Consider the following 13297-nt stretch of genomic DNA (forward strand, 5'->3'; position numbering starts at 1 on the left):
CCATCCATAAACAGCACAGCTTCATCTGTTGGTCTTCAAGAGAAAGCGCAGTCATGCATGGAGCCCCATCTACTGGAGTCACGATATAATTAAATAACAAATGTCCGCGATGGGTTTGCCTGAATTGTTATATTTAGGACTATAGTTTGCAGTCACTGCCCAACATCTTTATCTTTTCATAATTTCTATCATTTGGCATATGGGCACATATGGGCAGAATTTGAACCTGTTTTTGTTTTTTTAAAAAAAAAAAAAACCAAAAAAACCCCACGATCCTCAGATTTGACCCTAAGCACATTCTGCTGTTTGCTGTGTTGTGTACTCACGCAATAAATTTCATTGAAAACATTTCGACTTAAATGAAAACCACGTTTCGTAGATCGTTATAATGATATTACCACTCCAGTCCACAGTGTGGCGCACTTAATTTGTGCACCAGCGTCGTCACACACGAAGAAGAACGGGGAGGATGTGATGACGAAGAAAACGACAAAGCCTCCGCCGGAAGACGCCATTTTGTTGTCCAGTGGCTCGAGCGACGGGAGGAACGAGAGGTACAAATGTAGTTTAAAAATATTTTACAGTCGGGTGTTGGTTTGCGGCTTTAAACACACGTACAGCAAGGCGACGGACGCGTTAAAAATCAATCAAAGTTGAAGGGCGTTTCAAGTTGTTCAAACGTAAAGCAGGGCACTTGTGACAGTTCATCAGCGGTCTCCTAAGCTGTTAAACTTAAGCGTTTTTTTTTTTTGCTAAATCGCTAAGTTTTAAAATTGTTTGCATGTTAGTATAGAATTCTGAAATAATCGACACATTGTCGTGTTATTTTGTTAATGTTGACTTCATCGCGTTGTCTAGATTTAACAAGAGATTTAACGTTAGCCATAGCACCAATCTTCCATTCCTCTTTACGGGAGTCGTGTTCATTGAATAATTACCGGTAGTAATAGTGTGAAGTTTACTTTTTGGACATGATCAATTGAGCCTGCTTGCAAATTAAGTTCAAGTTCTTGGCCTGTATGTGGACCTAAACTTGAATGTCAGACGTAATGTGTCGAGATAGCGTTGAGTTCATCCTATATTTGATCTAATAAGTGTATAACAACTTTTAACAATTTCACAAGCTGCTTTTCTTGAGGCCACGTTTACCAGTGCTCTTAAAGCTGGATTGTAATAAGTCACTACTTATTTTTTTTTGTGATTCTTAACATACCAAGAGACTGACTCACTGCCAACACCCACCGTGACCCTGAACGCACCACGCTCGCAATAGCAGTTCTCTATGAGAAGTGTTCCAGTGACAAAAGATGTTGTGTATGTTCCTACAGGTGAGACAAGATGGGGAATTTTGCTTCCTTGTTTAAAGGCTTGTTTGGCAAGAAAGAAATGAGGATTCTGATGGTTGGGCTTGATGCTGCTGGAAAGACGACCATCCTGTACAAGCTCAAACTTGGAGAGATTGTTACCACGATCCCCACTATTGGTGAGTTGTGCCTCCCAGCTTTCCAGCCCTTTACAATATGATGTCAATGCATACTAATCTAGAAATGCTCCGAAGGCCGGGCTTTGTTCCAACTCCAATCATTTTGCTTGCACGCCACTGACAGGTTTCAATGTGGAGACGGTAGAATACAAGAACATCAGTTTTACAGTGTGGGACGTTGGTGGTCAGGACAAGATCAGGCCTCTGTGGAGGCATTACTTCCAAAACACGCAAGGTTAGTTTCCCTCATGTTAGCAGATCTCTTTATGTTTGGGCCAGAAATATGTGGCCATGCTGGCCTTAGCGGTATGTTCTTTGTTAATAAAATCGATACTGGGTGTTATTTATAGATATAATGTGCTGCAATGATAAATGATGTATATTTGGAGATGACCTGCATATGTGAATGCAAGGAGCGAGACTCACGCGGACATTTACCCACTTTCCTTCACACCGTTTCCACCTTCAGGCCTTATTTTCGTGGTGGACAGCAACGACCGTGAGAGGGTTGGCGAGGCCAAGGAAGAGCTGATGCGAATGCTGTCTGAGGATGAGCTGAAGGAGGCCGTGCTGCTCGTGTTTGCCAACAAACAGGTGGGCCTCCTCGAACGTCCCTCAGCGTGGGGCGATTGAGTAGCGGTCAATGAAGTCTTTTGTCAAAACCGTTGAGTTAAATTTAGTCCTGTGGAAGGTCGTAGCTTGGTCGCAGGTCATTTTGGTTGCTAATTGTTTGTTTGTGGGCCTTCAGGACCTGCCCAATGCCATGAATGCTGCTGAGATCACAGACAAGCTCGGCCTGCACAGCCTGCGACATCGTAACTGGTACATCCAGGCCACGTGCGCCACGAGCGGAGACGGTCTCTACGAGGGTCTGGATTGGCTGTCGAACCAGCTGAAGAATATAAAATGATCACGCCTGTCTCCCCGGTCCGTGGCGTGATGGAGACTGCACTGGTCTGACTGTCACACCGTCTTTCTTCTCTTTCGACTGAAGCGTTGGACCTCTGGTCAGCGACCCCCCCTCCCCCCCATCCCCCCCTCCCTTGAGAATCTTTGTACTGTATGGCTGTGTTTGAGTATTTTTGGACGTGTGAATGAGTGTCTGAGTGGAGTGGGAGTGGCCCTGCTGTGCCTTGAACACAGTTAACTCCCAAATACTTCATCTCTCCAGTGTCAGCACATCCAGAGGCTTCGGCCTCCAACATTCCTGTCAGACGAATTAGTAACAAGAGTTCCTCTTTTAAATCTGTGTCTTTAAGACATTTGTGATGAGCACATATTGACAATGAGAATATTGTACTTGTCACATGTCACAGTAATTTATATTATCTGACATTCCAGTAAAAAAAGAAAATTGTTCTGAAAACTGATTTTGGAAGCTTTAAATTTTAACCTTCGCCCAGCCGGATCCTCTACTAATTCATTTAGTTTGAATCGTGAATCATCCACCTAAGGGATTATTTTATTAGAGATGTGTTCCTGGTAAAGTTCCCAGTTGGTCCTGACAGTGATTTACCTCCAAACTGAGTCTGGAAAAGGCAATAAATGGTTCATGTTTACATTATGAAGGTGTGCTGAGTGGCAGCTGTGGGATGGCTTTCAGTCTCCTCTGGTCCAGTCCACTGGAACCGCGTCGCCTTGGATCCCGCTCCGGCCTTTCATTTCCAGTCTAATGTCTTAAACGCCATTCTTCGGGTCAGGTTGCTGTTACAGTGGAAGCGTGCATGACCTGGTTTACTTAGCAGGAGCAGCGTGCCAGGTGTGCACCCTGTGAGTAAATACGCCCTGTGGACCCACTGGGAGGAGAAAGGGCTCGTTGTTTCTCCTGTTCGGGATGGTGGCGGCGTGAGCGTTCTCCTCCTGCGCTTTCACAGGGGGACACTTGAACAAATTGTCTCTGCTCTGATGGACGGAGTTGTCCTACTCTACCCAGGACTCCATCTTTGTTTCATTCTGGTGCGTCGTCTATCGGCAGAGAACCTGCACAGACACGCCAGCAACAGGCTAGTTCGGACGCATCCGTGTTTCCCGGTGGCTCCCGAACCCATCGGGAGCGTTGCTCCACCTGCCCCGACCAATACTCTACGATCAGTGTCAAATTAACCTCAAGGAAAATCATTTTCCAACCTTTGCGTTTCTCCAAATCGACGCGTTGATTTCCTGTAGCCTTTGTGATGGTCTGAGTTTTCCTTTCGTACGTTACAGCGTTTTGCTTTCCTTAACATTTTCCTAGAATAGGGCAGAATAATCGGCGGTGCAGTCCTGACTGTATAAATAAATGATATTCTCTCTACGGCTATACAGTTTTTTCAGATGTGAAGCTTTAATTTTCATGATTGTTTCTGTACAAACAAGGTATGTGTATATGCTTTTCTTAATTATGCTTTTTTTTTGACTCAACGTGTAACATCCGATAAATGCACTATAATAAAGAGATCTCTATTGTATAACTTGAACTGGCTTATATTTTAACAACTACTTCCACTGGGAACACTGGAGGTACATGATCCCAAAAACAGATCACTACAGTTGTTGATCTAAAATCCAGAGAAATGGGATGAAGGAATATTTAAAATAATCTGACAATTTTATGCTGAAAATGAGATCAGCAACAAAGATGAACATACTAATAGAAATGGGATTATACCTTAATAGGCTTTATTTATTTATTCAGTGGTTACCCAAACAATTCGTTAAATATAAACCAGAAAAAACACGGATGATGGCAAAAATAATAAATCATAACTTATGTTTTCAAAAATGCCACGTCTGCTATGACGTCGACCCTCCACTAGATGGCAGTAAATGCGCATGATTGAAAAGAACAGGGCCGCTACTACAGGCGGCCACACTCGGACGAAACCATCACGCACGCACGTTCGGTCAAAATTTTAAAAAACAATCAAAAAAGTTTGACAGAGCAAACTTGCCTCCACATAATTTAAACAGCTGTTTATATGTTGCGCCTCAGTAGAATGAATCGTCATCATCTTGGACTCTCCTCCTCCTCGCACCGGTGTTTTAGGGCACAAAGGGATGCTGACTGGCTGGATGAAGCCCGGGGCTCTCGGGGATGCGGTCGAGATCAAGGTTTTCCTCTTTCCTGACCCCTGAATGGCCTGCGGACCTCTGCACCTTCTCCTCCTCCTCTCCCCCTCTAAATTCCAGGTGTCCAATTCTCTATGGAGTTGTTACCTTGGAAACAGCACCTCATGTATTTATAAAGAGACAGTGGGTCGACATGGAGATGGGGAGCACCGAGACGCGTGCTGTAATCGTGGGCACGTGCACGAATGTTGCATAGGTTAAAGGGTCTCACCCTCATCACTTTCACACTCATAAATCTTGAATGATCCCCTTTCCTTTATTTCAATCGTCCAGTTGTGTGTGTGAGATTGAGCTCAGGGGATCATCGTGAATTCGAGATGAACGGATCTGATGCCGCGCGTTCACGTTCCTATACACGCAGCATCCGCGTGGAAGCGGTCACTCGCCTGGTGTGGTGTGCACAAGTCACAGAAGGTGCTCAGCAGTGTGCCGGTGACCAGGCTGGTATTTTACATCCACCACCCACACACACACACACACACACACACACACACACACACACACACACACACACACACACACATGCGCGACACGGCTCCGGGAACATTTCAGCAGTGACTGTGCTGCTGCATAAAGGCGAGTAATCTCTGTCGTCTCCCATTGCCATGGAAACGCAGGAGATGTCAAATTGATTGGCGGCGTTTGAATTGAAGCCGACGCCCAGAACTTTGACTTGACTGGGATCAAATGTCAGCGGGCCGGATGTCCTGCAACAATGTCCTCCTCTATATCTCTAAATGTTCACGTTTGATCCGGAACTACACGGAGAGAAATTCTCCAGTCAGAGATCTTAATTGCAGGATCCCTTCGCCTGGGTTTCCCCCCATGAGGGGACGTGTGTGTCTCCCCGGGGGACGTCAGACAGGTTGTTTGTCTTCCGCACGGCTCCATCCTGTGGCCGTCCTTTGTTCTCTTCTTCTCTGTACACGAGTGTCCGTGAAACCTCCCAAAGGATGGAAGCGTTCATCTGCATCATCTCTGCCATTTATCCCTCTTTCATTACTGTTCGTGTTTAGATGACGGATGCTGGGAGGACATCCGGGTTATGAGCCGCATCCGTCACCGAGGACGTCGGGGGGCCTTCGCCCGACCTCGTGCCGTCCCCTCCGAGGCTCTGGCGGCGGAGGTCGCAGCACGGACGCCCGTGCGTACGTGTGAGTGGAGCTTCTGTCCGGTGTGGAAGAAAATCTGGGATGTAGATTGATGTGTTATGACAGCCACCTCCGCTCTGGCAGGAGGAACACCTCTGCCTCCCGCCTGTCCAGGTTGGCTGACATCCCTCCCAGCCTCCGCGGCTCTAATGACCTCGGATGGCCAGGTTTCGCTGGAGCGAGTGCAGATCTATTGGGCCATCAGATGTGTTGAAGGTTTTCCGGGTCGATGAGCTCGCAGGAGCGAGATGGAGAAGGACAACCGGGCCACAAAGTGGGTTCTTCTCCCAGCGGGAAGCAGCCAGTCTCATACTGACTTCACGGGCAGAATTACGACCGACTCTATGGCGCTCATCAGCTCCGTACTTACTCCTCAAGTTGGTCCATTGTCAATTACCGGTTATTGCTCAGTGGGATGACGAACGCCTCAGTCAGAAGACGGCACCAGCACGGCGCCGTCGCCATCAGCCTTGGGCTGAGAATCCGTCTTCGTCTCTTGCAGCCGCACATCTAGAGGCGTCATGAAAGGGAATCCAAACAATCAGCCACCGCCGTTAAAGTCCCACGTCGGGGCGTTTGAGTAGCGCCAGCAACCTCGCTAGCTGAGATGAAGGATTATCACCTTCATGCTAATCGCTGTTGCCTCTGAACGGGCCTAGCCGATCTGGATTCGTTAGCGCGCCGCGACAGCACGCCGGTGTTTGTTTACAGGCAGCCTGACTGTACTGGGGTGTTGCAGCACATTTTTAATGAGGCGAAGACTCAGCTCTGACACTCCGTCATCATCGTTAGAGACGCTGCCGCGTCCACGTCCGCTCGGACGCTAAGACCGGCGGGTAACTCCCGTGCTGCCCACTCAGTCATTATTCATCACTCCTCACACCTCTGTCCTCTTTTATCTCTCTCTCCTGGCATTTTGCCTCCTCGCCCCCCCCACCCCTCCATCTAACCCCATCGTGGTTCGTTCTTTCCACAAACCCACGTGTAGTTCCGCACACCACAGCTTCCGGTGCGGTTTTCTCCCCTTTACACGTGGACCTTCTGCGTTCCAGGACAGGTCTGCCGTCCCCCTCCCGTCCGGTCGGTCTCACCTTTCCCAAACTGGCCTCAAGCCTAACCCAGCTCCAGCATCAGCTCTTGTCACTGGGGACAGTTGACGCGTTCACTCTTATCTCCCCCATCTTCTCCCTCGCTCGCATGCATCACCAGCACCACCCTCCCCCACCCTCTGGTACAGTAGCTGGGCTGTTCTCCACCCACCCCCTGCTAGCTCAGCTGCCAGGCTCCGCACACGAGTGTGTCCCTGGACTCCACTTTATTACCATATGATGAGAGGCGCCGTAGGCATGTTGCAATGCAGCGTGCGGCCTGCGTCTTTAAAAGAGGGAGAAGAACGCCATCATGCATGATGGCAAAGGAGGCGTGATGGAGGGAGAGAGGGTTGGAGGCAGCGTGGATTCCTAATGGTGGGCTTTTTCCTGGCACGCTCTGAAAACTCCCACAACTGAAGAGCGCACCTTCTCTCTCTCTCTCTCAGGTTCTCCCCATCAACCTCCCCCTCACGCACACGCGAGCGCACGCCCGTGCTCACAGGCGCACACACGCGCAGTGCTGTCAAGGAGCGCCGCCGCCGCTGGACCACAGCCATCTCGCAGAGGAGGTTCCAGCGGAGGGAAGAGGAAGCCGGAGACAAAGGGAAGGAGGACGCGAGAGGAGAGAGGAGCGAGCCCACGCACGGACAGGAGCGAGCCGCGCACTCCGGAGAAGAACGCAGGCGGCGAGGCACAGGAAGAGGGAGGAGGAGAGAAGGAAAGGAGAGGAGGGGAAACAGGAAACGCGATCACTTGCAGCTGCAGCGGTCCGTGGCGCAGCATGGGCAATGCACCATCCCAAGGCATGTGAACCCTTTCTCCCTTCAGAAATGTGTGGCGGGTGGCGCTTGGAGCCCGCGTCTTGTGCTGTCCAAGCGGGGGAGGGTTGGCACGCGGAGCGCGCCCTCGCTGGGGGAGAGCGAGGCTGATGGGCTGCAGGTTAGGAGGCTGGTGCCCGGGGAGGGACTGGAAGGAGTGCCGGGTGGGAGCTGGAAAGGCTGGGTGGAGGCACCGATGGTGGGAGCAACAAGAAATATGAGGGGTGGGGTGGGGTGGTGGGGCTGGAGAGCAGGAGCCATCGGTGGAGCAGGTGGTGCTGGTGGGTGTGTGTGTGTGTGTGGGGATGTAACAGAGTAGAGGGAGACTTGTTAAGGTGATTATTGTCACTGAGTGTGGAGAGTATTGATGTGCTTCTGAGTGTGTGTGTGTGTGTGTGTGTGTGTGTGTGTGTGTGTGTGTGTGTGTGTGCGTGCGCTGGAATGATGCAAAGCCACCCTCAGCCACACGGATGACCTCTGGAGAGTGATCCACACCAGAGGGGTGGATGGGAACGATGATGGGATGGAAAAAGGTCTTCATGGGTGGAGGTGGATGCCGGTGGTTTGATGCTGGGGGGGGGGGGGATGATCTCCGGACGGACGTGGCTGGACCACTGTTTTCCCTCTTTCTCACATTGTGTTATGTGTCTTTATGCTCCCGCACGCTTCCTTCCATTTTCGTGAAATCTCCTGGCGAATCTTGAAGTCGGACTGTAAAATGTTCTGATTTGGGTCTCTGCTTCTTGATGGGGGGGCGGGGTTTGCCGCTCGATGTGCATTTGCCGTGTGTCTCGTAGCGTATTTGCACATGTCGTAGGGGAAGAGGGGCAAAATCAGGGATTCTCTTCGTTCTCTCACCTTTTTCTGCCCCCCCCCACCCCCCCACCAAGAGGACAGTCTGCCAGGTAAAGTGAGGAGAGAAGCAGCGATCAGAGAGGGTTGCAATGAAAGACGTGGACAGATCAAAAGACCACAAGAGGAAAGGAGGGTCGGCACGTAGTGGGACGGGTAAGTGGTCAGGATGAGGTCATGCTGGAGCTGGTGGTAACCTGAAACCTATTTAAGCCTCTTTAAATGCACTTATTGATCGCTGTGGGGGGGAGTTTAAAGCTGTGCTGGGAGGACACGGATGAGCTGGACTCGTTTGGTCGGGTTTTGACTCCCTGTCATCTGCAGGGTGACCTGTGGCTTCACCGGTCGTTGCTCCAGGTCCCGGCGGTCTGAAATCAGGTGAAGGCGGTCGCTCGCTGCGGCGGAGGTGCGAGTCTGTGGAGCCGCTCCAAGGCTCGTTCCTGGAGTCCTCCTGGACGCCGCAATGATCCAAGAGCAGAAGCACGGCGCTTTTAATTAACAGGCCGAAGCCGAAGCTGATACGACCCTGGGGTATTCTTCATTTCGTTGCTTCCGTGAGGCCGGGTACGGTTTCCCAGATAATCCTGCCAACGCGGGAGCCGGAAGGTCACCAGGTTTAACTTTACCACCCTCACCAGCAGAACAGGGGCCTCCTACAGGCAGATTCAGGGGCCGTTGGTTTCCTGTCCTGATTGTGGTTGCTCTCGGCTCCCTGTAGCCAGCACCATGGCGTGCGCGCTTGTGTTCATCCTCTCCACGAAGCAGCGCCAGATGCTACCAGGACATGGTCAGGGGACGGGAACGCCGTCCGGTAACATAACTTAAGTTTCTTTCAGGAAAAGCAGCGGGGACGTGACAGGCAGAGGCCCCGCTCCGCTGGGTTAGCTGGTTTTAATTTCGGCGCTCGCCGTCCTGACTCCTGCGCTCGTCAGATCAGATGTTTATCTGCGTTTATCTGATGTCCTTCGTGCCGTTCCAGCCTTTTCAGACCGGGGCCACACAGATCATCTCGCTATGTGATATTGAGAGTTGTGTGTGTTTGCCGGTGCCACACAAAGCGCCCCCGGCTGCTGCCTCCTGATTGGCTGATGATGATGCAATGGTGTGTGACAGGAGAGGCAGCGTGATGAAGGAAGCACGCGGTGGACAGACTAACCAGCACTAACACTCACTAACGGGTGATAAAATAAAGGAACGGCATCACAAATGTGACGTAAATGACTTCAGTGAGTCTGCAGAGTCTGACCTTGAACGTGCATTGCTGTCTCGTGCACGCTCCAATCTGCGTTTTGAGAAAGTAAAGATAGAGAGAAAGATTTTTGGAATTATAGTGTGGAAACTGCAGGAGGTGGGGGCTCTCGCTCCAGGTTCCTGAGGGTTTGCATCAGTGGTTTGTGGCCAGCATGGCGAGTGTTAAGTGCGCTACCTGACTGTGGGGGTCACTAACGGTCGAGCAGTTATAAAATGCTTCTTCGATGTCATTATCTGGGATATTTAGGACGTTTAACACAGCGGAACCTGTGAACCCCTGCGTAGTCAAAGCCCAGCTGGCTGGATTAGTCCAGTTTTTAAACAACATCCACGCAGGTGTGCTAGCTTAAAACTAAAGTTGGATCTCAACAAAACAGGTAAAACTGCAAACTTTAGTTCTGAATGTGGCAAAGTGTCGAAATACAAGAAAATAAGCCGTGTTGTAACGTAAATCATTTTTTTTAAAGGCTCAGTCAGCGCCGGCAGCCGATATCGACGGTCCTGACATAAAGTTACCGTAGCAACAGAATGGCCAGTCTACATTATTCCTGATCTGTTGCGTACTTTCTGCTGCCCCCGTAGTGCCACAGGTCCTTAATGCAGTCTTTAAAAGCTCCAGCCTCTGAGTAATAAAGCATCTCTGGCTGTATGGGGGGGGGGGGGGGGGGGGGGGGGTGCTCACCTACAAGCCCTAAAAATCCTCAATCAAAGGTAGCAGAAAGCGATCTGCGGCATAAGCTAGGTGCTACGTGTGCAAAGGGCGTTTTAGTTATCATAAAACTTTCCCTTTTTGCTGTTTATTTTACAGTTAATTGGTCCGTTAGAGTGATGCTGGGCAGTAATTGCAATCTGTTTTCTCCTGACAGTTGCTACGCTGCAGTTTAACGTTAAAAAAAGGAGCAGTTAATTAGGTAAATATTCAGATTTGCTAAAGGAAAGCTGTTTGGCTTCAGAACTCTTTCTTTTTCGTTCCTTTTTTTATAGACTGTGCAGTAATGGCCACTCTCCCCCCATTTTTAGATGGTTAAAAGTCTATTTTAATAGAAATGTGAGCAAGGCTGAGAATCCGGGCGTGTGAGGACGATTATGATAATCTTTTCATTTGCAGACCCGAGTGTAGACGACCGGATATCGTCTGCACGGCGACACCATTTATAACTCCTGTTTTAAAATCTAATCAATGCACATTTTTAATTGTTATCTCACCGTTCAAATCTCACACAGTAGAAAAGTTTAGTTGGAATCGAATTCTATTTCATTTTTTTCCAAACCGTTTTTACTCTTAACACATTCAACAGTAGCGGCGTCTCGTTTTTGGCTCATCCGTTTGAACCTCACCTGCTGTTTGGACACCAAAAATAGCTGCGAACGATGTTGGAGGACTCGTGTTCGGTGAAAACGGGCCTTACGAATCAGCTGGCATCCGTTTCTGTCCCTCGCGGCACGGCGGCGTGAGCAGATCTCGTTGCACGCGGTCGTATTTAGCAACGCGGTTTTTGCGGCGCTATTAAACATTTAAAGCTACACGAATGGCTGAAAAGGTTTCCGTAACATGCATGTAAGGAAAAAAAAAGTGTTGGAGTGAAAGAGAAAAGTTTAACGGAAGGAAGATGGAGGCGTTAGCGAGTCGTTAGCAGAAGCGCTAATCATTTTTGGTTTTGCGTTCTACATTTTCTTATTTTCATCCCCAAGATGCTCTTGGGACAGCCATTGATGAGTTTGGGTGGATTAGCTTCCTTCTGCTCTTGACTGGATCCAAATATCCACTTTTTTCTGGTCATAGCCGCAGTGGTCTTCCTCTCTAGCTAGCACACACTCTGGAAATCATTTATTAAACGCTATTAGCGGACGAGCAGGTAAATTCCCTTTGAGTCGAAGGTTTCTTCCTCGTGTGATGTTGCTCTGCGTGTCGTCGCCCACTATTACCCATCAGGTGGATCACAGAGCTGACTTTAACTGCGGCTGAGCAGAAAACGCCTTATTTCTGCCAGCAAATCGATGGATCGATGCGAGCGGGGACATTTACCTTCTCATGTGAAGACAGCAGCTCCAGCCTAATTGCATCAAACAGGAGTGTAAAAAGAAATAACTAGTTGGACTCGATGTGCTTTCATGTGTTTCCTCTTTTTTATTATAGTGAGTGAATTTGCCAGTAATAATTAAATGTTTCTCCAGCTACAGTTATTAAACTTTGAGAAATGACGCCCCCCCCCAAAAAAAAAGGTCAGCAGCAGGCTAACGTTAGCGGCACCTTTGACCAGAAAATCTGTGTAAATCACAGCGTTTCTACTCAAACGTCAATTCTTTTTTTTCTCAGAAGAATCCCGACACCTCACATTTGTTAATTTAAGACAACATCTAAAGACTCGTTAAATCTAAATAAAGAAGAAAAAAAAAGCAGACGCACATTTGCGCGCGAAAAACTGTGCATGCGCGCGTACGATACTCAAGTAATCTTCTGTTTGGAAGTCGTTGCACGTGAGTGAGAGACATAAAAAGCCCTCTGCTCACCCCGACAATCCTGCCACAGTTACTAGGAAACAAGAACCTGGTTGTTGAGGCAGCGGAGGTGCAACAAAGATGCAGCCTGTCAGCCAGGCGGATAACATGGTCACGAGGGGCGGGGCTCTGTCTGAACGCCACATACTGATAAATAGATGAATAAAGGGAAGAAATTCTTCTCTAATTCAATTCTGAATTCATGATCTGTCTCCTCCATCATTAAAAAAAACCTCTGTGTGGCCATTTTACGCGTCTAAGTATGCAAAAAGCACGTGCGTGCGCACTAAGACGTGGATTTTCATGTGTTTTGGACTGTGTGGGCTGTTTCTCCAGCTCTTTTACTCTCTGCAGAGGTGGGTGTGGCACCGTGCCTCCTTCAGCCGGGGTAGCAGGAAGGTTGGCTCCACCTGAGCCTGAGCAGCAGCAGGCGGACGCCGTCATCACCGGGACGCCGCCTGGCGCTCTGTCGGCATTCACTCGTTTGTGTATTCAGTTCATTTCCGCTGAGTGAAAGGAAGCTGGAATTATGAAGCAGCCACGAGACACCTGGACACGGAGCGAGACGTCGTTTCTGCTTCTCGAGGAGCTTTTGATGCCTCCTGAGTTACAGATGGTTTCAGGAGCCTCGCTTGTCATGTTTCTCCGCAATATCGACGCTAATCCCGCTAATCAAGGCGGCTGAGTTCGTCCCAAATCCGAATTCCTGATGGTGGCGTCAGTGGGTCGGAGCAACTCCCAACTGTTTCATGTGGCTCGTCCACGGTTGTCTTGGAAACGCTTATATGTCACCTCCCGCGTCGTGCCGGTGGGAGTAAGAGCCCTCGTGCACTTGTGCCTTTGCCGGCGCCTGAGGTGCACGTGGGCGTCCCTTTCCGTGCAACACAAGCCGCACTTCATCCGCAGTTTGCATCTGTTAGCGTCCCAGCGATGTTTTTGTGGATGGAGCTAATAAAGGCTCCCGGCTGAGCTCAGAGGAGTCTGAGGGAAATCAGCGGTGGTCAGCGGGGGGCCGTTTTCTCCTGGTACTTCAGTCGCTGCTCC

General features: G+C 49.5%; 2 protein-coding genes across 2 annotated transcripts in view; both read left to right on the top strand.

The window, feature by feature from the left end:
- Positions 1-400: 400 nt before the first annotated feature.
- arf2a (ADP-ribosylation factor 2a) lies at positions 401-3939 on the top strand. Its single transcript, XM_057014990.1, has 5 exons — positions 401-554; positions 1329-1483; positions 1608-1718; positions 1953-2077; positions 2232-3939. Exons 2-5 carry the CDS (start codon positions 1339-1341, stop codon positions 2391-2393), a joined length of 543 nt encoding a protein of 180 aa, XP_056870970.1. The 5' UTR covers positions 401-554; positions 1329-1338; the 3' UTR covers positions 2394-3939.
- Positions 3940-8231: 4292 nt separating this feature from the next.
- The window catches only part of srcin1a (SRC kinase signaling inhibitor 1a), a 56565-nt gene continuing 51499 nt past the window's right edge, over positions 8232-13297 (top strand). Inside the window, 1 exon segment of the mRNA XM_057014879.1 lies at positions 8232-8659. Within this exon segment, the coding sequence (XP_056870859.1) occupies positions 8596-8659 (64 nt within the window). The 5' untranslated portion in view covers positions 8232-8595.

This window comes from Takifugu flavidus, chromosome 18 (genome assembly GCF_003711565.1).
Source record: "Takifugu flavidus isolate HTHZ2018 chromosome 18, ASM371156v2, whole genome shotgun sequence".
In the NCBI taxonomy this organism is placed as follows: Eukaryota; Metazoa; Chordata; class Actinopteri; order Tetraodontiformes; family Tetraodontidae; genus Takifugu; species Takifugu flavidus.

Bases quoted from the DNA above. Each gene is read 5' to 3' on its own strand.
- arf2a (XM_057014990.1), top strand. From the start codon at position 1,339: ATGGGGAATTTTGCTTCCTTGTTTAAAGGCTTGTTTGGCAAGAAAGAA. The intron at 1,484-1,607 runs GTGAGTTGTGCC...CGCCACTGACAG, and splicing joins TACCACGATCCCCACTATTG to GTTTCAATGTGGAGACGGTA. The intron at 1,719-1,952 runs GTTAGTTTCCCT...TTCCACCTTCAG, and splicing joins TTACTTCCAAAACACGCAAG to GCCTTATTTTCGTGGTGGAC.